We start from the raw sequence: 22,735 nt of genomic DNA, 5'->3' as shown, positions 1-22,735 counted from the left end.
TGTTATCTGTTGCGCCACACCAACCACTGGTGTGGCTTATATCAGATATACAGTAAAGATATAATATAATATAATATAATATAATATAATATAATATAATATAATATAATATAATATAATATCTGCCCTACAAAGTCCTAATATATTGGCAGTACTTCTCCACAGGGACTAGACAACCTGTGTGTATATGTGTGTGTGTGTGTGTGTGTGCATTTGCACATCTGTGTCAGCAACAAGTGCAACTTAAAATAGCTGAATGCAGTTATTAGAAGGGGTGTCCACAAACTACTGCATATATATATATATATAGAGAGAGAGAGAGAGAGAGAGAGATATACATCTACTGCCATCTATATAATTATTTTATAAACAAATATATTGTTTTAACAGTATTTTGCCAGTTTCATTACGCCAAATACAGAATTTACAAAACTACATTTTAAATATATTTAAAAAATATTTTTAACAGATACATTGCAAAAATGTATTTAATTAATACATTTTAATTCATATTTTTCCGTATGAGAAACTGCACGATTTGGGATATTTTGTGGTTAATTTGAATAATACTTAAAAGTAAAGTAAAAGTCTTATAAATAATAATTACAGCAAAAAAATACTTGAAATAAAATATTTTTTCTAACCCTGGAAATATTGGCTTTCTATCAAATGTGGCTACTTACACCCCGACTGGCTCCAACACATTAATGAGGGCAAATGTTTCACTAATTAGCATTTACCAAGACTCACAGATCAATTGATATGCCATAATTACTCATTTACAGAAGTGCTGTTTTGGAAATACGCTGACCAGCCATAACATTAGTACCACCTGCCTAATACAGGGTGGGTCCTTCTTGTGTCGGCACAAGAGATCTGGCAATTCGAGGCACAGACTCCACAAGACCTCTGAAGACATCCTGTGGTATCCGGGGCATCCTGGCAACAACACTAACATTAGCAGCAGATCCTGTAAGCTGTCCTGTAAGCTGTGAGGTGAGGCCTCTATGGGTCACATCAATGAGCCTTAGGTGCCCATGACCCTGTCACCGGTTCACTGGTTGTCCTTTCTTGGAGCAGGTATTTCTAGGAGGTACTGACCACTGCATTCCAGAAACACCTCTGATGTTTTGGAGATGTTCTGGCCCAGTCGTCTAGTGCCACCACAGCTGGGTTCTCAGGTTGAACCCTTCACCTTCAGGAGCTGACTGACAGAGGAAGCCTCTGTAGATGAGAATAATCAAGGTCAAGTTTCACGGCTCCTGTCAGTGGTGCTAATGTAATGGCTGAACACCGGCGAACATCCATTCAGTCAGGTGGGTCCTGCGAAGCTCTCTGAGGTTCCAAATTCCGCTGAGGTTGAAAGTGTCTGATTTCTCTGAAACAAGCACACAACTGTCCAGACATGATCAGAATGCGGCGGATTATGAAACTCCTCAGTGTTTTCAGTTTGAAACAAAACAGCTTCGCACCAAATCTGACGGAGCAGAATCCACCCATACAAACAAGCTTCCGAAATGTAAACACTTCCAAACCGCCAACATACACTACATGGCCAAAAGTTTGTGGACACCCCTTCTAATGAAAGCATTCAGCTACTTTAAGTTGCACCCATTGCTGACATACAGATGTGCAAATACACACACACACACACACACACACACTTTACTTTTATTATATTTACCATCTCTACTGTGATCATCGTAGTACTATTATATTATGACCTAAGCAGAACATCAGTCTTGGCCTGGTGGGCCACTGGACCTTTATCACTAATCCATACAATTCATCAATAGTCCTGACCAGAGGAGTCCTGTGGTGGCCTTTGGCGATCTGTTGTCCTCCTATATTTTTCCTTATTTAATCTGTGGAGAGGTGTTGCCTCTACTACAAGACTCTCTGGAACAGATTAGCCATGCCTAATACCAGGCATGGTGGGCTACAGGGGTAGAAAGCCCTCCCCCCCCAGCATTGAGATGTGGCGCATGAAGAAACTGTGTTCTCTGGAATAATGGTGGTGGGGCTCCATCCAGTACTTTCGGGATGTAGAGTTGGGGAGCTGGAGATGATGAGGTGGAGTGGTGATCCAACATCCATCATCCTGACCTCACTAACGCTCTTGTGGCTGGATGCAATCAAATCCTCACAGCAATGCTCTTCCTCCTCGTTACTCCAACAACAAGCAGGAGAGGCTCTTTTTAATAGCCTGGATTTCAGGAGAAACGATAATTGAGCAGCTGTCCCAATACTTTTGTCCACACAGTGCATGTACTGGTGAGCTGTGGTGCTACAGCGGTGTTACTGAGGACGAGGTAGGGAGGTTCGAAGGTTAGGGTAACAGCAGCTGGAACGTGAATGACCACACCTTTCAGTGGTAGAAGTGGTTTGTTTTACTAGTAGTTTTATTGTCCTCTGGCTCCCCCTGCTGTTCCTTTGTATGCACTGCAGCTTATGGTGGTCCTTTGCCTATCGTCTGAGGCCCAGATTAGCCCCTACACCCATCCTCCCATCAGCCAGGATAAGTTTGGTACCTGAGGCTTACTTCTTTAATTAAGTACGAGAGATGCTGGACAAAAATTCAAGCCTTAAAAACTCCCCTCAACCCTCTTAAAACACACCCTGGTCTTCATGGTCTGGTATCCCAGACAGGGATTAAGCGTAGTGTTGGACTACAGAGCATTCGGAATAGTGATTCTAGGTGGGGTGGTGATCCAACATCCAACATCCTGACCTCACTAGCGCTCATGTTGCTGAATACAATCAAATCCTCACCGCAATGTCTAGCCTAAATCTAGTCAAAAGCCCTCCCTGAACAGTAGAGAGTTCTTTTTGAATACCCATGATTTCAAAAGAAACCGTGAATGAACCGTGAAGTGTCCCAATACTTTTGTCCACAAAAATTTGGCTGCCTTGTCTTGAGCTTTGTTCAAAAAGCAGCCCAGGCAAAAAAAAAAACACTCCTTATAACATTGGTGTAAATGACCAGCTGAACCTCTGGAGGCTGAAAGGGTGCAGTACATGTCCAAAAGTTTGCAGACACTTTCTTATATAGCGTTTTTCTTCTCATATCAAGGGTATCAATAGGTAGTTTGAGCCCGTTTGATGTTGGGTGTGGTGATGCCATAGAATGGAGGGGCTTAAATCTGGACCTTGAATGCAGTTTCCAGCCCTGGACTTCCTGATAATCCTTGATAGAAACCGGATTCAAGGTCTAGATTTGAAGACCTGGGCCAAAGAAGAACCACTTTTGGTTCCATAAAGAACCAAAACCAATGTTTGTAATAGAGTTGTGTGAGGGTGAGGTTATCAGGTGACGGATGTTAGATGATCAGGTCTGAATCACAAACACTTCAACTCATCTCAAAGGAACAGGAGGCTGTGTTCCTCTCTAGCTGATGTTTGGCATTGGTGGGCCTGGTGACCTCAGGCGTATGTGTGGCTGATACAGAGTGCCCCATTCTGTTGGTAATGCTTTCCTATGGAGATGATACAAACTGGTTACTGGTTGTTGTTGTTGTTGTTGTTGTTTGTCCCTGTTCAGCATTACACCAGTGTGACTCAGAGGACATTATTAACTCTCCCAGGGACAATAAAGTTACTCACACTACTGCTGCTATACTTCACGCTAAATGCGTCATGTCTATGGATTTTTCCAGTCATTGGCGGAACTCTCCACTGTTGAAGCTGGGTACGTCCAGCAGAGCCACTGCCTTGTAGCTTGATTAAAGCCCATTAAACTGTAGTCCTGGACTCGTTTTTGTGTCAGTGGAAAATTATATATTTAGAATCGTGTGTAGTTCAGGACTAGGATCAATCCTGGTCCAGGATACCAAACCAAAGAGCTGGTATGTAGACCCACATTCCAATGCATAACTATTGTAGCTACTGAAGTAGAAGTCTGAGGGGAAGAAGTACTAACAGAACTCCTGAAATGAAAGATAAATATGTTATATATATATATATATATATATATATATATATATATATATATATATATATATATATATATATATATTATCTTGTTAAATACATCAAAAAATAATCCTGTTAATGTTTTAATTGTCTTTCAAAAGTGTGTAACTGCATACATTACTCTACAACAGGCACAATTATCTTACAATAGATAGAAAATGTTTACAATACCTTTCAATAGTTTCAAAATGTTTGCGTTTCTTTACAGTAGTTTGTAAATATTAAGATTACCTTTCAGTGGTGTGTAAATGTTTACATTACCATTCATTATTTTGTAAATGTTTACATCATTTACATCACCTTTCAGTGTTTTGTAAATGTTTATATTTTAACTCAAAATATGGTCAAAATAACATATATTTATCTTTCAGTGCAATGTAAATGTTTATATTATAATATTTTTTTTGTAATTATTTACAGTATAATTCAATAGTTTGTGAATGTTTAAATTACTTTTCAGTGTTTTGTAAATGTTAAATGTAAATATAAATGTCAAAATCTGGTAAAAAAGTTCACATATTTATTTTTTAAAATGTAAATGTTTATGTTATAATTCAACATTATGTAAATGTTTACATTACCTTCCATCTTTTTATAACTGTTTATATTTTAATTCAAGATTTTGTAAATATTTACATTATAAGTTTATATTTTGTAAATATTTACATTACCTTCCAGCTGTTTATGTTTTTCCAAACTGTTTATGTTTTAATTCAAGATTTTGTAAATATTTACATTCTAAGTTTATATTTTGTAAATGTTTATATTACCTTTCAGTGTTTTGTAAATATTTACATAATAATTTAATATTTTGTAAATGTTTATATTACCACTCAGTAGTTAAAATGGTTCACTTTACTCTATATACCATCCCTGTTCAACTTCACTAGTTTAAAAATGAGAATTATAGACTCTAAAATGATGGAGAAAGAGGCGCAACATCTAAAAAAATATAAAGCTAAAATAACGTTCATATCCAGACAGCTTCCTGATAGCTGCTTGTTGTTTGTGCAACACTTGAACCACTGAGTGGTTCCCAACTCTCTGAACCCCGGTCTCGGCGCTGGCTGAGCGCAGAATCCGACACATGGGGGCAGTGTGTTGCAGCTGAAGAGAGCCGTACAGCAGACATACTGTACATCCAGCAGATCATGTTGACTGTACTGACCGTGACTCACCCTGTACTGTAAACGCAGGAGCACACTGGTCACCGTGTCCAGAGAAAAGCCTTATGCAATCATTGTGAATGTGGAGGAAAGGTGGAAAAAAGGGCAGGGTGAAGGTTGCAGTAGCAGCGGATGGACTAATGGACGTATGTTTACGTACCTGTGGTCTCTGCCCACCCCTCCTTCTACTGTCCTGCTGATGACACTCCCAATGAGGGACAACTGCTCGGCCATGACCATCAGTTCACCCCACACTCACATACATACACACACATGCAGTAGCACACACACACACACACACACACACACACACACGTCCCACTTTTGACAATGTACTATAAAACACTCTTACACATCCTACAGGCTTGTCCTGCATTTGACATTTACTGTAAAACACACACATACACACACACTCTCTCTCTCTCTCACACACACACACACACACACACAGTTCTATGAATGTAGAAATAATGAATTAAAGCTCTCTGGCATTTCGAAGCTCACTGTAACTGTAACAACGCGCCGGGCCGATTCTGGAAAGCAGAGCCTCAGGGGAGGATCATGAAAATATAACGACAGATACTGCTGCGCTTCAGGGGGTAAAAACACACACAGACATACACATACACACACACACACACATACACACATACACACACACAGACATGCATACACCAAAATCACTTTATCCACTTGCTTTTCTCCTGCGCTTCCTAAATGGAAGTCCCTGTGTACTGTCTTTTATCTGCTAATTGGGTCTCTCAGACAAAAGACAGCAGCGCTTTCCTCAAACCCATTAGCTCCAGTGTTTTAGTGGAGGCCCGGCTCCATTTCGCCCGCTTTATTTAACAGGGGGATTTGATTACGCAGCACAGAGAAACACACAGCCTGGGGTTTGTATTTTTCAGGCCTTACCGCAGCAGCATGAGCACTGATCCAGGATCGGTTTTGGTCTTTTTGTATGTCCTCGTCAATGCCTAGCGGCCTGCGTGGAGAGTGGTGAGATAATGGGGAGGTTTTCGGTGGTCTGCACATCTCTACAAGTACAGTAAGTGAACCTATGAAACAGCACATGGAACTTTGCTGTGACCAAACAGGCCCACATGATTATATGTTGTTCAAAGTAGCCCCCTTTGGCCAAGGGCTTTAGGTACGGTCACCTTGACCGAGCAAGTTGAGCAAAGACTGACTACCCTGCTGAAAAAACAGCCTGGCCAGCTCAAGCCGGATGAAGCTGGTCGACCAAGCATTGGGTAAATCTAGTCTGATGGTTTAGCTAGTCTACAAACATGACCAAAATCAAATGCAACAAACACTATGCTGATCAATAGCTGTCTAGATGACCAGCTTTTCAAATACCTTGACCATCAAAGACTAGCTTAGACCATCTGAAACTACAGCTACCAGTTTTAGGAGGAGTTTGAGAGAAGACCAAGTCTATAGAATGCAAAAACATAGTCAAGGCTGAATCCAAATGAGAGCAGGACTGAGTCAAGACCTTACAGCCCAAAGAATTAATGCAGAGGTTCACTTCCGGACCTGTTGTGATGCCTGTTAGGAATGTCCTTGGCCAATCAGTCCCCTCAGAAAAATTTAACTAATTATGAATCCAGGACTGGAAACTGAATTCATCGTTGGTCCAGAGTTAAAGACCTCTTCCTTTAAGGATGGTTTGTGGACGGTGGAGCAGATGTATGCTAGAGTTTCAGGGTGCTCCCGTGTCTGTGCTACCTTCTCGCTCTCTCCTTTTAATGAGGCTGTTACAGTCAGACCTGCCGGAGTCGTCAGACACACTCTGATACTGCTCAACATTCTCTGCTCTCTATAAAATCCTCTCAGAACTAACTCTCTCTTTTTACCTTCTCCGAGTAAATGGTCACCCAGCCCGACCTGCTGGAAGATTGCCTGCTGATGTCCCCTCTACCTGTGTCAGACCAGCTGCCACCTATCGGTCCAACCAGCAGCCCCAACCACCCACCACCACCCATAGCAGACCAGCGGCTCACTTGCCAACCACTGCTACCTATCTAATGACCATGTTAAAACCTAAATGGACTCGTAACTATCTGCCACTATTAATAATATCACCACTATTAACAATCTTGGTTCCTCCCAAGGTTTCTTCCTCCAGCTCTGAGGGAGTTTTTCCTTGCCACTGTCGCCGTTGGGGCTCACTGGGGGTCTTGGATCCTTCATGTCTTCTTACGTTATTACTTTTTTGTCTGTGTCTTTTACTAATTACTAATTATGACAACAGTTGTAAAAAGCACTATACAAATAAATTTGACTTGACTTTAGAGATAAACAGAAATTTAGATACCATGACAAGCCTGAAATTCTAGAAAAAACGTTGAGTCCAGACATTTGTCGAGTACTACAGCACTACCTTTGCCTTGAGGCAGCTTTTCATATTCTTAGCATTCTCTCAAGCTGTTTCATGAGCAGCCATCTGGGATGCTTTTCCACCAGGCTTGCAGTTCCACATATGCTGAGACCTTGTTGTTGGCTGAAAACTACATGTTGGGGGGCACTTCAAAGCATATTTTTATATTTAGCACTGTAGTTTTTGGAAGTTAATTCTCACACCAGTGGCACTTCTTAGGCAGCGACTTTACATAACATTATTCCAAACACTTGAATCTAAGCTTTTAGATCAGGGGGTTCGCTCAGAACTTTCAAGACTGGTAGATCTCCATGATCTGGACTGAGCACCCATTCTCTAGATCAACCCACGGCATTGACTGGTACGTCCAAGTTGAGGAGTCTTAAGTACTGCAAAAACTCAACTGCTTTTGGTTTCATCTAAAAAAACCCACAAACAAACAAACAAGCAAACACAAGGCGAAATGCTCCAGCCAAGCTTTTTTGATACGTAAGCAGACTCTAGCTGGTGCCTGTCCAAGGTGAGTAGGTGTGGTGGCCAAGCGATAACGTGGCCTGAGTGGGCGTCAGATCCCTGCGAGAATGCGTTTGTCTCCCTCCCGATTCTTTTGGAAGAGTTTTTGTTTTGTTTCTTGGGCAGAGAAAGAAAGAGAGAGAGAGAGAGAGAGAGAGAGAAAGTGAGACAGTCGCTTTCACCAGCCTTCACCAGAGTCTCCGGTGTCTCATTTACATATGCATATTCGGATCAAAAGAGCGCAAGTAAGAAAAGGAGTTGCTTGCCTGGTTCCCTCGCCTGTGAGGGTGTGCTGGAGAGGTTAAACGCACTATCACTGACAGATATGGTGACCCCTCTCGGCCTTCCTGAGAATAAATCAGCAGCGGGAATTAGCACTTAGGGTTGTTTTCGTTTTTTGACATCTAACAGAAGGCCTTTTTTTTTTGTTGGGAGGTAAACCTCCTTGGCTCCGACTACAAGGGAAGGCAGCTCTTAGTTAATCGGCATCCAAAAGCAGAGCTTTAAGTTGAGAATCATGGAGCTTCTGCGCTTGAGCCAGCAATCGAAAGCAATAAGACACGACGTATAGGGTGCAGCTTACAGCTCTAATTAAAACAGACTGGACTGGTGAGGGATTAATTGTGTTGGAGCATACAAATCGTTCACCTTGTCCATATTACCCCGCTCCAAGGCACTGAGATTATTAATGAGCGATGAAAGAAAGAGTAGTATTTAATGAGTAGACTGCCTGAAGTTAGACATTCCTCCAACAGAGGAGTGGTCATACAAGGCACATGAAACTGGTACCCAGCAACACAATAATACAAATTGCAGACCATTGCTGTGTTAGTTGAGGCTGCAATCAGCTCAACAAGGCACTGTGCATAGAGACAGGAGATGAATCACGTTGGGTTTCAGTTTATTTTTTTTATTAATATGTGCTGATACAGGGTCGAACTGACCTGCAAAGACGCAAATGCTTACAGGACCCCATCCCCTTTGGCCCAGACAGCTCTCAAAAAGCAATGGTGGGAAAATCAAACACATGGATCATTCTTTGTAAAAGAAAACAGTAAGTTAGGGTCTTAACTTCATCCCCTCCCCTGTTACAACGGAATTGGCAGAGCACTGTTAATCAGTCTGTAAGATTTCAAAGTAAACAGAAAAAACACAGAACAGGAAAACTCAATCAGGAGTTGATGGTTCTCACATGGTTCCCAGCTGGCTACCCATCACATGCGTTAACAGATCACCCCTTGCACCTTCAAACGCATCCAATCTTGCCAATCTTGCATGCATGACCCATGCAGTGTTTCCAATGCTGCCTGAGCATGGAGCAACCTAGCTATATCTACTACAGAGCTCCCTTGTTATACCCTGTTACAACTTAGGCCGGGGGAGTTTCATCCTACTCCTGTAGGGCCACAGAACTGCAGAATTTATGGATGTTTCATCTGTCCATCACACGTGACACAGCTCGACTGGCTAGCGACCAAGCAAGCCCTTGCAGAGTTGGGTCAGGTACTTTAGTGCAACCCTGTGGCTCTCCAGGCACAGACTACCACCTGGCTCAGACTCTGGCAAACCCTGACTGACTGATATTGTGCTCTGCACAGAATTAAAGGATTAAAGCCCAGCACTCCTCTGCAAGACAGGCACAAGTCCAAAAGTGGTGCTACCTCTGTTTTCCTTTACACTCGTCAAGGGGAAAGGCACACCAGGTGGTACCTGATGAACCTTTTCCTGGAACGCAGAAGCTGAAGAACCTGGTAGGCCCTACAGGGTTCTCCACACCCAAAAGCAAGAGCAACCAGAAAGTCATTTTTCCATCACAAGCTTTCACATGATTTCTTTGGCGTTCCAGGAGATTACAGCCTTGTGGTCATGGATGGAAGGCACGTAGCCACAGCTCACAACACACCTTCCATCCTTCACCTTCCAGGACACTTTACAGCAGGAATCATCAATTCTCATCAACTTTAGCCACAGTTCCTTTGGTGATTTGCCTGCTCAAACATACCTGATTCAACCTCTCAGTTAATTACCAGGTCAATTCGATCTGTTAGAGTAGGGAAACGACCAAATTGGCTTGGACTCTTGCCCTCCAGGACCAGAATTGATCACCCCTGTTTTACAGCTTACTCTGAATGCTCTGTTGGAAAGGCCCATCAGGATCCCCTGAAGAACCCTGAAGAACCGGTCAAAAACTTAAACAAACTTAAAATTTACAGACCATTGTTGAATCTTTAGGAACACCCCCCCCCACCCCCCTGACCCTTTTGTTTTTTAAACTCTCCTGTGGGTAATGCATGCTTGGATATGCAAACACACAGTCGAGAGGCATACCAAAATGGACAGAAGAGCAAAGCTCCAGCTTACTCCTACATGGACAAACGTTTCACATGTAAACGATTAATTTCTTGTATAATCTCTACGTCTTCACTGGACTAGAAAACTAACCAACCCTGGCTTGGATCGTGTGTGTATGTGTGACCTTCTGTGTGGGAGGGTGTAATTTGGTCTCAGACCAGAGGCCCAGTTGTCAGTTGTATGGAACGCTGATAGAAGGCCGTCAGTGTCCCATTGCTGTGGATCAGTTAACCGCTCTAAACGCTTAATCAAGCCATGGATTCAGCCTGAAGGACAGCTAGCTCCTTGACACAAAAAGACACAACGGCACAGTCAGGCTTCATTCTTCACTTGGTCCATGTCATAGTCCTAGGTACTTTTAAAAACTATGATATACTGTAGGTATACTGAATATAGCGTAGACACGTTAACAAGAAGACTGATAACAAAATAGTACTACTTTATTACTGTTTACATTCCTGTTTATTATTATTTTTTTTAAAAACACTCAGCGGTAAAGTCAAGCCACAGTCCTTGTCTCCCCTGTGCTTGCTCTGTGGTCTGTTGTGTGTGGCAGTATAGACAGGAGAGTCCACTCTCTGGAGCTACCTGCGGCAGCGCTCAAGTGGCTCCGAGCTCGCAGAGAGACTTGATCTCGCAGCGCCTGAGTGATCGCAATCAGAGGTGGCCGATAACCTCTAGCTTCTCTCGGCGGAGAGGGAGGACTTCAAAACGAAGCATTTACTCCACTCTTCACCTGTTATCTCCCCATCAGAGGCAGGGTGGCTGTGGACTCCACAAGCGACTAGGCCAGGAGCTCGCACTAACTTGTATTGACGTTTTTTTCCCCCTCCTCTTTGCTTGTTATTGCTGTGAGCAGCAACGGCTCCCGGGTGCACAGAGGACCGGTGATTGGACATCAGGATTAGAAGGTATAAAAGGAACATGGAAGGCTTGCGCGAGGGTCAGCAGCAAGGTGAAAGTGGGCTGGTGGCACTTGCACAGAGGGACGGTGGGGCCAAGTGCCTTAAGAAAGTGCCTTTAGACCTCGATTTTCTTTCTTACCATTTCTTTAGAAACCAATTTTAAGATGTTTTGGCTTGTTTTAGGCTGAAAGAGTTGACATGGTAAGCCTCAAAACTGTAGGCTGCACTGCACTGATATCACCTTGGAATTTGCTGAAGAAGCCTTAGCCCTCCAAAAAATGATACCAAACTGTCACTAGACTGGAACCTTGCTTGTTAGTAGGGTTGTACCCTCAGATGTACCCTCAGGGTTGAGCTCCAGTCTGCAGGAAATTCTCATCATTCTTGAACAGATATGAGCAAATGCCTCTTGCGTGCCACTGTGCTCCATATGTTTATGGTATGCAGTTCCCTGCGTTGACTTCTAGAAGCAATTCTTGCCTGGAAATAATTTTCATTCCCACCAGCAGCCCCTTCCCTGTCTGTCAGTGTCTTTCGGTCATGATTCTGACGAGAATTTACTGCAGACTAGGATTTTTGCCACTGCTGGTAGACCGGTATGACCGTATGCTTCTGTATACACCTGTTTATTTAGCTGCTTCCTTTCCACTATTACCTTTGGCACACCCAAATGCAATCATTCCTTTTTAGCAATCGAGAAAACTGTCTGCTATGTGACCCTTTTTCCACATATTGAACGAGACGTTCACTGCACTGTACCACCTTCTCTCAAACTATGAATCCTGCCACACGCCCTGCAGGTATTTATAGCTCGATCATACTCATGCAGTGCCATCTGCAGGAGCCTGAAGTTCACGAAGGTGACTAATTTCTTTATCCAGAGACCTTAATTAAGACTTTAACATAACATTTGAGAACTTTCTGAAGAGCATTTAAATGATCATCTCAGCATTTGTGTCAAGACCCTTCAAAATCCTTCAAAATCCTGTATTCCTGAACGTTTTTGTGATTGGCTCCTGCTCGCTGGAGGAAGGTCGTAGCACCGTCCAGCTTGTCTAGTGGCTATTCTGTTCAACACTCTCCATTTCCACATGGAATCAGGAGTGCACCGAAACAAGTCGAGTCTTTGTGTGGCGTCTTTCAGAAAAGAACAGAGAATCCCGGCGCTCCCGGGCCCTCAAAGAGGAATGGGAATGGGCGGGTGAAAAAAAAGAAAGAGCGAGAGACAAGAGCGAGAGAGAGGCGAGTGCTCAGTGGGTTGATATGGCTAGATTATAGTTCTCAGTATTATTATGATAATCAGGGGTTGTGTTAGGGATTTCGGAGGTGGTAGGAATCCCCCGGAGCAGAGTTTAAGTCCTGCGGCGCTTTATACTGTATAATCACTATCATTAGCCCCCACACTCAACTTTGTTATTCTGTCAGCGTCATGTAAACAAAGCCTCAGACTAATTGAAACGCCACTCTCCATAACTGCCATACAGCTAAAGGCCTGCGAAAGCGATGCAGTACACGGGACAGAAGAGAAAGGGCAAAGGGGATTGAGGAGACTGAAGGGGATGGAGGCTAAAAGGTCAAAAATTCAAAATAAGGAAAAATAAAAAAGATGGTTACAGTGGCATGTTTGGACTCCTAGCTGCCTTTAAAATGCACATAAGCCCTTTCACTTTTTTGATTTTTGTGAAAAGAGAAGAAATAAAAAAGTAATTATTATAAATTCTGTATTTACCTTTTGGAAATCATTTAGCTATTCAGTATTCACATACAATTTGATCAAGGATGTGACCGCACATTTGCATGCCACTGTAATTAGATATTAATAATAATTCTGAGTGCTCTTTATAATTGACCTAAGTTCTCAAATTTTTAACCAACTTGCTGGTGAATCTCACTGGATTATCAATGTTGTACATTTCACAGACCTCCTGTAGTAAAACGACATAACTCATAAAAATAATTCCTCACAAAAATGGCATTTAGAAACTAAATTGAAGAATATCATGTCACAGAATGCGGAACAAAATTACTGTGAACCTGAAGAGTAAAAAGGAAATTTAACATGTGACTAATTTCAAGTAAATAAGTGAGTGTATGCTGATATGATGTAATAATAATAATAATCATGTAATAATAATAATAATGTTATAATGCTGATTTGAATGTGAGGACAATCTGGTCCTCATGATATGGGCCCTTTAATGGGTCTAAAATACACAGAGAATAAATCAGCAGTTTCTTTATTATCCTTCTATCCGGTTAACAACAAGAGAAGGGGGCAGAACACTGGAGCAGGTATGATAAAGTACTGTTTCTTTGCAGAAAAAACTCCAAATTATTATATTATATAATATATTTCAGAATAAATTCTCAACAGTTCTGAATGGTTACCCACAAAATGTCTCTCAAATTGTGTTTGCTGTGGGTTATTATTCCCTGTACCATTTTAAGCATCAGCGGGACATCAAAATAAGGTGTTACCAGCAGGAGAGAGAGAGAGAGAGAGAAAGATAGAGCAAGAGTGAGAGAGAGAGAGAGAGAGAGAGAGAGAACCAGAGAGGACGCAGAGAGACACGCAGTGTGACGCACATCGGCCATCCCGAGGGATGTAAGGGGCGGTAAACAGTCTCTCCCCCGAGCCGAGAGACAGCGCGAGAGAGAGAGAGAATGAGAGAGAGAGAGAGAGAGAGAGAGAGTGAGAGAGAGAGAGAGAGAGAGAGAGAGAGTGAGAGAGAGAGAGTGAGAGAGAGAGAGTGTTTGCTACAGCAGGTGTGGAGAGGGCCATGACTCATGAGAATGCATCGCCAGAGGGCATCTTTCAGCCGCACTCTTTCACTGTAACTTTACCATAAGGATACATTCAAGTGGTCATACTTGCTGACCAGACAAAGCGCCGGCCCCTACCATTACCTACCACTCCTACATCAACACGGGACACTTCTGCCAGAAAAGCAACGAGAGCAAAAGTGTGGGGTCACGTGTTTGGAGAAAGACAAAGGGAAGAAGAAAAGGGCCAATCAGTTGTGCTTCAGCTTTAATACAGGACTGCCATTCGCATGGTAGGCAAACCCCCACACACACACACACACACACACACACACAGACGACTCCACAGAGACCCATGAATCATTTGTACAGGTTACTGTACTTTTATAGCTGAAGGACAAATCAGGACATCAATTTATGTCCTCAAGTTGCAACACGTCCTGAAGTCGTAGGTGTGCATTCTCGAATGTGTCCTCATTTGAACAAGAAAATGAGTACACACACACACACACACACACACACACACACACACACACACACACAAATTAGCCATTTATACGAGTTCCCATGCACTGTATTGCACACACGTCCCCTAAGAAGACTCAGAGAAGTTGAGTAGAGGGGAAAAGAGAGAGAGAGAGAGAGAGAGAGAGAGACAGGGAGAGAGAGGTGACGCTGCGACTGAATAATGGTGTATTGAGGATGCACCACCTTCCTGCTCTCTGTTTATGAGTGTAAGGCAGGTGTCTGTGCCCTGCTGCTTCAAACAGATCTCCAAACACAACCCAGCCTCAACACTGCTCTAATATTGACTCCCACTGTTCCCCAGACTGCCATGAAACATACATATATACTCCATCTCTCTCTCTCTCTCTCTCTGTCTCTCTCTCTCTCTCTCTACGCTTTCAGCCCAGTAAAAAGTCCCGGCCATGAATAAACGAAGAAGCGAATAAATAAATAAAAGTGACACATAAATACACATCAATTATTTTTCTACAGTTTTCTTCCTCAATGATAAAAAAAGCCAATTATCCAAATTGCTCCTTAGTCCTCTCCCCAGCACATGGAAGGCCCCCGACACTCAAGAGGGTGAGGACTGACACATGCCCCCTCTGATACATGTGCAACCAGCCGCCTCTTCTTTACGAACTGCTGCCGATGCAACGTCACTAAGCAACCAGGAGGAACGTGCCTTGCCCGGGTACCCTGCTCTCATGCATCGACTAGCAGATGCCCGTGCTGGCCATCGCCACACTGAAGTGCTGTGGGGAGAGAGCGAGAGTGTGCCAGCCGGCCAGTTGTGCTCTCTTAGGCTCTGGCTGCTGATGGCAGGAAACAACACCTGGGAATATGATTCAAACCAGCAGCCCTTGGATCACGGTGACAGCGCCTTAGTCCGCTGGACCGCTCTGGGACTATGTCCTATAACTCCCACTGGTGTTTGCGTTCATTTGTCTCTGGTAACCAATCTGGAATGTGATTGGAGGATTCCTCGGTCAGTTCTTAATCATCAGAGACCTTTCTGTTTCTGCTTCTGTCAACAAGTGGGACCGCCAACGTTTAGAGGGTTGACACCCACCACCACATAGCAGAGGCGAAAATCCTCACTATTTCATTAATAACTGAGGGGGGAGTTACATACGCAACAGAACTGTTTTTTTTTTTACCTCTAGGGGGCGCACTAGCCAGGTTTGGAATGGTAAAAGTGTCATTTATCAGCATTAAGTGGTTGTTGGTGCACACATCACTTGTTTTAACTTATATCTTTTATGTGTTAAGCCATTAGTTCTACTTCTGATGTTGCCACCAGTGGGAGAGCTTGTTTTCCTTATTGGACAGTTTTAGGTTACAACGCTTGCAATTTTGGAAACATCTGAAAGGAATTTTGCTTACATCTAGCATCTGATACAATTTTCTGCCACTCTTCAAACACAAGATCTTCCCCACTTTTGATGAATGCAGCAGTATGTCTTTAGTGTGTAGTTAAGAAAAACAAACAAACCGCAGGTGTGGACGTTGGGACAGGTCCTATGTGTTGTGTGAAACTGCGGCTGATCAGCTAATGAGGGAGGTACAGTACTGTGCATAAGTTATAAGCACCTGAAAAAATCGAAAGGAAGAATAAAAAAGCATCTGTTTACTGATTTTCATTTAAGCTTTAACTTCATAAACTTCTCGTTCTGGTGGTTCTGTATTTTTATCATCCCATACCTGGTTTATCTGATCAGTACTAGGTTAAATCAGGTGAGCTGGTGATGGAATTAAACTCAAAATCACAAGGTATTTTTTTGTCATGTTTGTAATATTCCTTTTATGTTTGTTTGGGTCAATTGTAATTATATAAACATAAATCATAATCATAAAGTCTCAACAAAACTTTATTTTACTTTACTTTACTTTACAGAAGAAGGTAAAAACCATATTAGTCTTTAATGGAATTCAACATGTACAATACATTTATTTAAAAAATATTTATATTGAAATTATTTTACATTTATTAAATTTTACTATAATTAAAAGAATTAATTTAAATATAATTAATTAAACTTTTTTATTATTTGGAGCATTTCCATTGGTCAATTCATCATGATACATTAACTTTCTGACAGTGAATCTGTCAGTTTACATAGTATTGTAAAGGTCTTGTTTTCTTTCTCCTGTAACATTCTCATGCCATGTTGTAGATACAAGGAAAGTACACTGACTGCTATAATAAATGGCATAAATATTTTATTTATTTATGTTTGGATGTCTAAAATTTTGTCACAGGACTGTATGTCTTGTATTGTTGTAGGTTGTAGAGAAAATCAAAAACAGAACTAAACAAAACGGCTGAACTAAATCATTACTGCATCCAGTGTTTCACTCCATTTTCTCTCTATAAAAACAACAGGAAACTTTTTAAAGGCTTTCAAAAGTTTGCTGGTCATCTTAAAAACATTTGATCCAAATGCAAGGGTGATATATATATATATATATATATATATATATATTATTTTATTTTATTTTATTTTAAAAGAGGTCACTGGGGACACACTAGTATCCAACCTAACCTAATTAGGACGTTATGAATGGAAGGTTTCCAGTAGGTTGCAGGACGGTGGCAGTGTGTATGTGTGAGGGGTGGAAATACCTCTCAAACCATGTACATGTACAGTGTACATTAATACATACACATTTACTCACTTAGCAAAAGACAAATAACTAGCCTTTGTAGCCAATATGATCAGACCATTAGACCATCAGACCTTATTTGGCTCACTTGAAACCCCTCAGCCACGACATCCTATCCTATGGTGGACACCTGTGTGTTCCTAGATGTCCTCTTTTTATTTAGGAAAACAAAATAAATAAATAAATGATAATTTATCTAATAATAAACAAAAAAATAATAAATGGTCACCCTAGCAATTGGATCAAATGCATGCATTCAAGCAGATGTCCAAACTTTTGACTGGTACTGTACATTTCGGTTTAAAAAATGACACTGCCCCCTATTGACAACGTTATGTGCTGATACACTGTGTGTGCAGACGTCTATAGGCTACTGAACGTCTGCACAGATTTGTAGGTTCACCTACAGGTGTGTAATTTCACCCTGGGTTGTTCAGAGGTTAAGGAGCTCAAGCAGCGTTCAGGTGACAAAAAAAGGTAAAAAAGAAGCAATTGATTGACAGGTCAGTCGACCAGACAAGTGTTGAAAACTACAATTTACTGTATTTCAAGAACTGATTATTGGAACACAGTAAATTGCAGATTTCAAAACTAGCTTTATTGTTCCTCAATCCTGATTGGTCTACAGGAGAGCTTTAAATGTATCAGGATCAGCAGACATGAAACATGAAGCGTCAGCCCACAATTCCCATACTGATGCAGGTGCTGTCTGAACACCCCCTTAATCATATTCATACAGTAATCCCATCTCACAGCACGGACGTCTGCCCTCCTAACAGACGCTAATGGGGTGACTGGAGGGTCTTCATAAACCTGTGAATTTCTGGCTTGTGAAGGATCAGCAGCCAGTGCATTCTCTGACACCAGATGAATACAGTAGACCAAGCTGGTCCATCATAGTAAGTATCAAGGTTCAAAGGTCTTAAAAGGTCAGCCCCGAAAAAATGCCAACTACCAACACTGGGGGAGATTAGCACCAAGTCACGTGTAGCCTCACCGCACCTTCTCGAATTGGAGCTATTACATCATCATTGAACAGATCAACTCGCTGGGAGGAGAGCACTAATCGCCAGTTCTGTCACGTCAGCCAACAAACTCAAACCTCATTGGCTAGAATCATGCTAAGCGATGGGGAGAGGGAGGGCCATCTTACCCAGCCAAAGAGAGAGAGAGAGAGAGAGGAGAGCGAAAATGATCGCGGATGGCTGTGGCATCACCAGGGACCGAACCTGCGATCTCATGATGGCTGCGCCAACGCTTAGACAGTTGCGCCACTCAGGAGCCCCATTGAAAAACACTATATAACATTAGAATCAACACAAATAAACAACGTCGGTGGTCAGTTGTCCGAATGCCAAGTTGCTGAGATGTTGGTTAGAAGAAACCACGTTTGACTCCATTATTTTGGGGTATGGATGAGTTTAGTTCCACCAGCAGCTCATCTAATGAAGGACTTACTAGATATACTAGGTGCTGGGTGGGAGCTCTAAGTACCGGGCTTCCTAGAGAAAAACTTTGGAAATCCAATCCCATCCAATCCCAATATATGGTTCATTCATTATGTATTTATTGTAATGTTAAGATTAAGATTAAGCTTTAGCTTTAGCACTAAAAAGACGTTAGCACTATACTGGTAAGTATTCACATGGCTGGTAACCAACGAAACACAGTCGACTAGTATGATCTGATTTTGCGAGGATATTCCGACAAGCTGACACGGACCATCCAGTGAACCGAAACATTTATTATTTCAATATAATGTCCCAGTTCCCATGGCAACCAAACTTAACAACAGTTTTAGCAACATCTGACCAGGGCTCGGAAGTGGGAGTTAATATAGTGTCCTCTTATACATATAAATTTACTCTGCTCTTTATTTGTGGGTCCAGCAATCCTGCCAAAAATAGCCTCTCAAGTAAAAGCACAAACACACTTTTAAAACATACACACACACACACACAAACACACACACCCAGACATCCTCTTTACATACAAATCGCAGCTCCAACGCTGTTGTTGTTGTTGTTGTTGGGAAACAGAAAACACATCTTACTCAGAGGAATTGTGTCCATCTGGGAATGACCACCCTTGGCTCGGATGACGCTGGCCAGATGTTCTGGCATGGACTGTATTAGGGTGATGCCACACAACATCCCCCTCTGGCATCAACGGCCCGTGAGGCACCACTGTTATGCCGTTGGGAGGCAGTCAATGTGCGAGAAGCCTATTCTCGGTACACCAGCTCTAGAACATCTCAGGAAGTTAGCAGTTTCTGAGATGCTACCATCCTTTTGCCCACTGTCCCAGCCATTATGACCACCACTGGTTTGAAATATACTCAACCCGGGACGTGACAGATGCCACGTGACCAGGTTTGCAGCTTGTGTAAATAAGCGGGCACACCAGTCAGTTGTAGCAAAACGACGCAATCTGACTGATGTCCAAAGGGACATGATAATAGGGAATCTGGTAAAGAGTGGTAGCATCTCCGAAACCACTGCCTTTGCAGGATGTTCTAGTGTTGCAGTGGTGAAGACGCACAGACAACGGACAGACTTCTCCACAATGAGCATACTCCAACAGTGGAGCCCCACGGCCATTGATGCCAAAGGGGAACAACGACTCCAGCGAGTAGTCCAGACGTGCCACTGTGAAGCAGTTAACCTCTATAATGACCAACTTCCACCACCTACCAGTCCATGCCGCGACGTCTTGCTACCGACATCCGAGCTGAGGTTCGGAGGTCATAACACGACTGTGTGTATATATAAACATCACCCCAGTCTAACAAGACACTACCAGCACTACATTATGGCTGCTGTCGAGAGAACCCACGATGCACCAGCGCTGCCCTGCGCAACCCAAACCCGAGGCACAAGTGTGTCCACCCCTATCCCAACCCCCTGACCCCTTTCCCATCTCACTGCCATGAATGGTCTGGGAATGTACGAGGTTAGCGAGCCCACGGAATGGGTTATATTACATAGAAATTGTGCCAGGGTCAGATTCTCTCTCTCTCTCTCTCTCTCTCTCTCTCTCTGTCTTCCTTCCTCTCGTGCTCTTACTCTCTTACTCTCTCGCTCTCTAAGAGTCTAAAAGAGAGAGTGAAGGAAAGTGAGAAAGAGACAGAGGGAGCGAGGAAGAGAGAGGAAGTGTCATTCAGGTCACAAATTCCCAAACATTTGACTTTATTTCATTGTTGTCGTTGTTGTTGTTTTCCTTCCTTCCACTCGTTCGGCATGTTTTGTCGTTGCAGTACAAGAAATCACCTCCTCTCATAGTCGTCGATACTCTTTTGTTGCTTTTTGCTTCTATTTACAGTATAGGATTGGTGTTAGAACTTGCTCGTGTGGTTCATATGTACAGGACTCTGGGCTTGGGGTGCTCGCAAACTGCAAAAAACGAAGAAAACAAACAAACAAACAAACAAACAAACAAACAAAAACAAAACGAAAGCAGAGTTCTCCATGCACCCAAGACACAGGAGGGGAGATACGGAACGTCCACTTTTAAAAACGCCTGCAGGGGGGCGGTCAGTCTCTTCTCCACCCGCCTCGGCCACTCTCCGGAGCCGGGAGCGAACGCAATCGCAAAAAGTTTCGCCCTCCGCCTCGCTAGCGAGTCCAGCAGACTCTCTGCGTACCTGCGGCTAGTAAGTGCCAGGCCTCAGCTGTAGTTCTGTACATGAGCGTCCGTTCAGAGTGAGAGACAAAGAGATAGAGAGAGAGAGAGAGAGAGAGAGAGAGAGAGAGAGAGAGAGCGGGAATAAAAGGCAACTCCACAGAGGCAGCTCCCTGCTACCTGCTTCTGAATAATAGTCCTTGTTCCTTTTTCATGAGCGCATGTTGTTCATGGTCTGATGTTCAGTAACAAGCACTTACGTGAGCATGTCTGTGTGTGTGTGTCCGTGTGTGAGCGCAAATGTTGTATGTGTGTGTTCCAGTTTGTGTTCTGGCTCGAAAAAAATGGTATTTTTGGCAACAGTGAAGAGCTTTCAGACGGAGGTCTTTCTCTTTCTTTTCACCCTGCAGCAGAACAGGCAATACCCCCTTCCCGTCCCCTCGCGTAACAGCTCTTGGCAAATAATAAGGAAAGAAGGAAGTCGGGAAAAAGAAAAGGTGGGGGGAAATAACAGGTATCATAAACTGAATTCAAGTAGATGGAGAGAGGGAGGGGGGTGGTGGTTGAAAAGGTCCTCAGTTGCTGACGGACGGCAGGGAGTCAACTGAGGCTGTGTGCGCGAGAGCGAGCGTGTGTCGCAGGGAGGAGGGAGAAAGTAGGTCCGTTGCCGAGCTGCCTATGGCCTGCTGTCGCAGCGACCAAGCGACCTGTCTCTGATTATGCTTTCCCTGACCTCCCTCGCTTTGAAAGAACCAAAGAAAAACTAACAAAAATGACGAGAGAGTGTCGGTGGGAGGACCCGGAAAGCATCAGCATCAGCATGAGCCTTCGCCGCGTTCTGTCAGTCATCCTCGTCCTGTTCCTTCTTCCCTCTTCCCTTGCCGGGACATCCCGTCCGTCACAGGCTGGTGACCAGCTGCATCTGTCCGTCGCCCTCTGCACCGTGGCTAGCCGGGGGCTCTGGGGCCGGGTGCGCTTCGCCACTGGGCCTCCTGGCTGCCGCCGGCTGGTAGAAGGTCTGCATGGGTGCCCCACGGGAGCCCAGGGCGGGACGCCCCGAGCTGTAGTAGAGCTCCTGGGGCGGCTGAGCTGAGCGGGGCACCACCTCCAGTGGCTCGGGGCTGCTGTCCGGGTAAGGTGGCGAGTCACGTAGGTTGGTGATGCTGGTGTACAGCGAGTCCCGAGCCGGTGATTCCGGGGCTCCTCTGTGCCCGCTGTGCCCGCTGTGCCCGCTGTGGCCACTGTGGCCCAGGCTCTCGGCCGTGTAGCTCTCGCTCTCCTCTGGGTCGCTCTGGTAGAGCACGGACTGTGCGCGGCACTGCTGGAGCAGCAGCGGCTCCTCTAACGCCTTGTACAGCAGCTCCACATCCTGCGGCGTACGCTGGCCGTGACCGTCCCGCTGCGGATAGTCTTCGTCCTCCTCTTCTTGGCCTGTTACTGTCAGTTTGGATACACCCCTCTCAACGTGGGCATGGCCGTGTCCTCGGGCCAGGCTGCCGCATGATCTGTCCATGCCCCCGCCCCCGACTACAACTCCACCCCCTCGCAGGTTGTTGTGCACCAACTCGGAGATGATCATCTTCTCCAAGGCAGCAGCGTCCGTCAGGTTGCGGCGAACGCCACCCAGAGTCTCCGCCCCTCGTGGGTTCAGGATGGGAGGAGGGCTGTCTCCACCCCCAAGGAAGTCGCAGCTGCCACCACCCGGGCCGCCAGGGCCACTGCGCAGGGAGTAGCTGTTGTTGAAGTTTCCGTTCAGTGGAAGGGTCTCCATGCCTCCGTGGTCCCGGTTCCTAGACAGGGTGCTTTCTGGGTTCAGGGAGAAAGGGAAGGAAGGGGTGGAGGGCGGGAGGGAAACAGGGAAAAGCGGAGGGAGGGAGGAAAGAAGG

General features: G+C 44.0%; 1 protein-coding gene across 2 annotated transcripts in view; it reads right to left on the bottom strand.

The window, feature by feature from the left end:
- Positions 1 to 8,928: 8,928 nt before the first annotated feature.
- adgrl1a (adhesion G protein-coupled receptor L1a) overlaps positions 8,929 to 22,735 on the bottom strand; it is a 223,153-nt gene continuing 209,346 nt past the window's right edge. For both annotated transcript variants that reach the window (XM_072675209.1, XM_072675210.1), the window contains one exon: positions 8,929 to 22,655. In XM_072675209.1, coding sequence (XP_072531310.1) covers positions 21,748 to 22,655 — 908 coding nt within the window. In that variant the 3' untranslated portion in view covers positions 8,929 to 21,747. The remainder of the gene's footprint in view (positions 22,656 to 22,735) is intronic.

The sequence above is a fragment of the Salminus brasiliensis genome, chromosome 3, assembly GCF_030463535.1.
Source record: "Salminus brasiliensis chromosome 3, fSalBra1.hap2, whole genome shotgun sequence".
Classification (NCBI taxonomy): Eukaryota; Metazoa; Chordata; class Actinopteri; order Characiformes; family Bryconidae; genus Salminus; species Salminus brasiliensis.
Note: the sequence above shows the minus strand (reverse complement) of the source record. Positions and strands in the feature narration are given on the sequence as shown.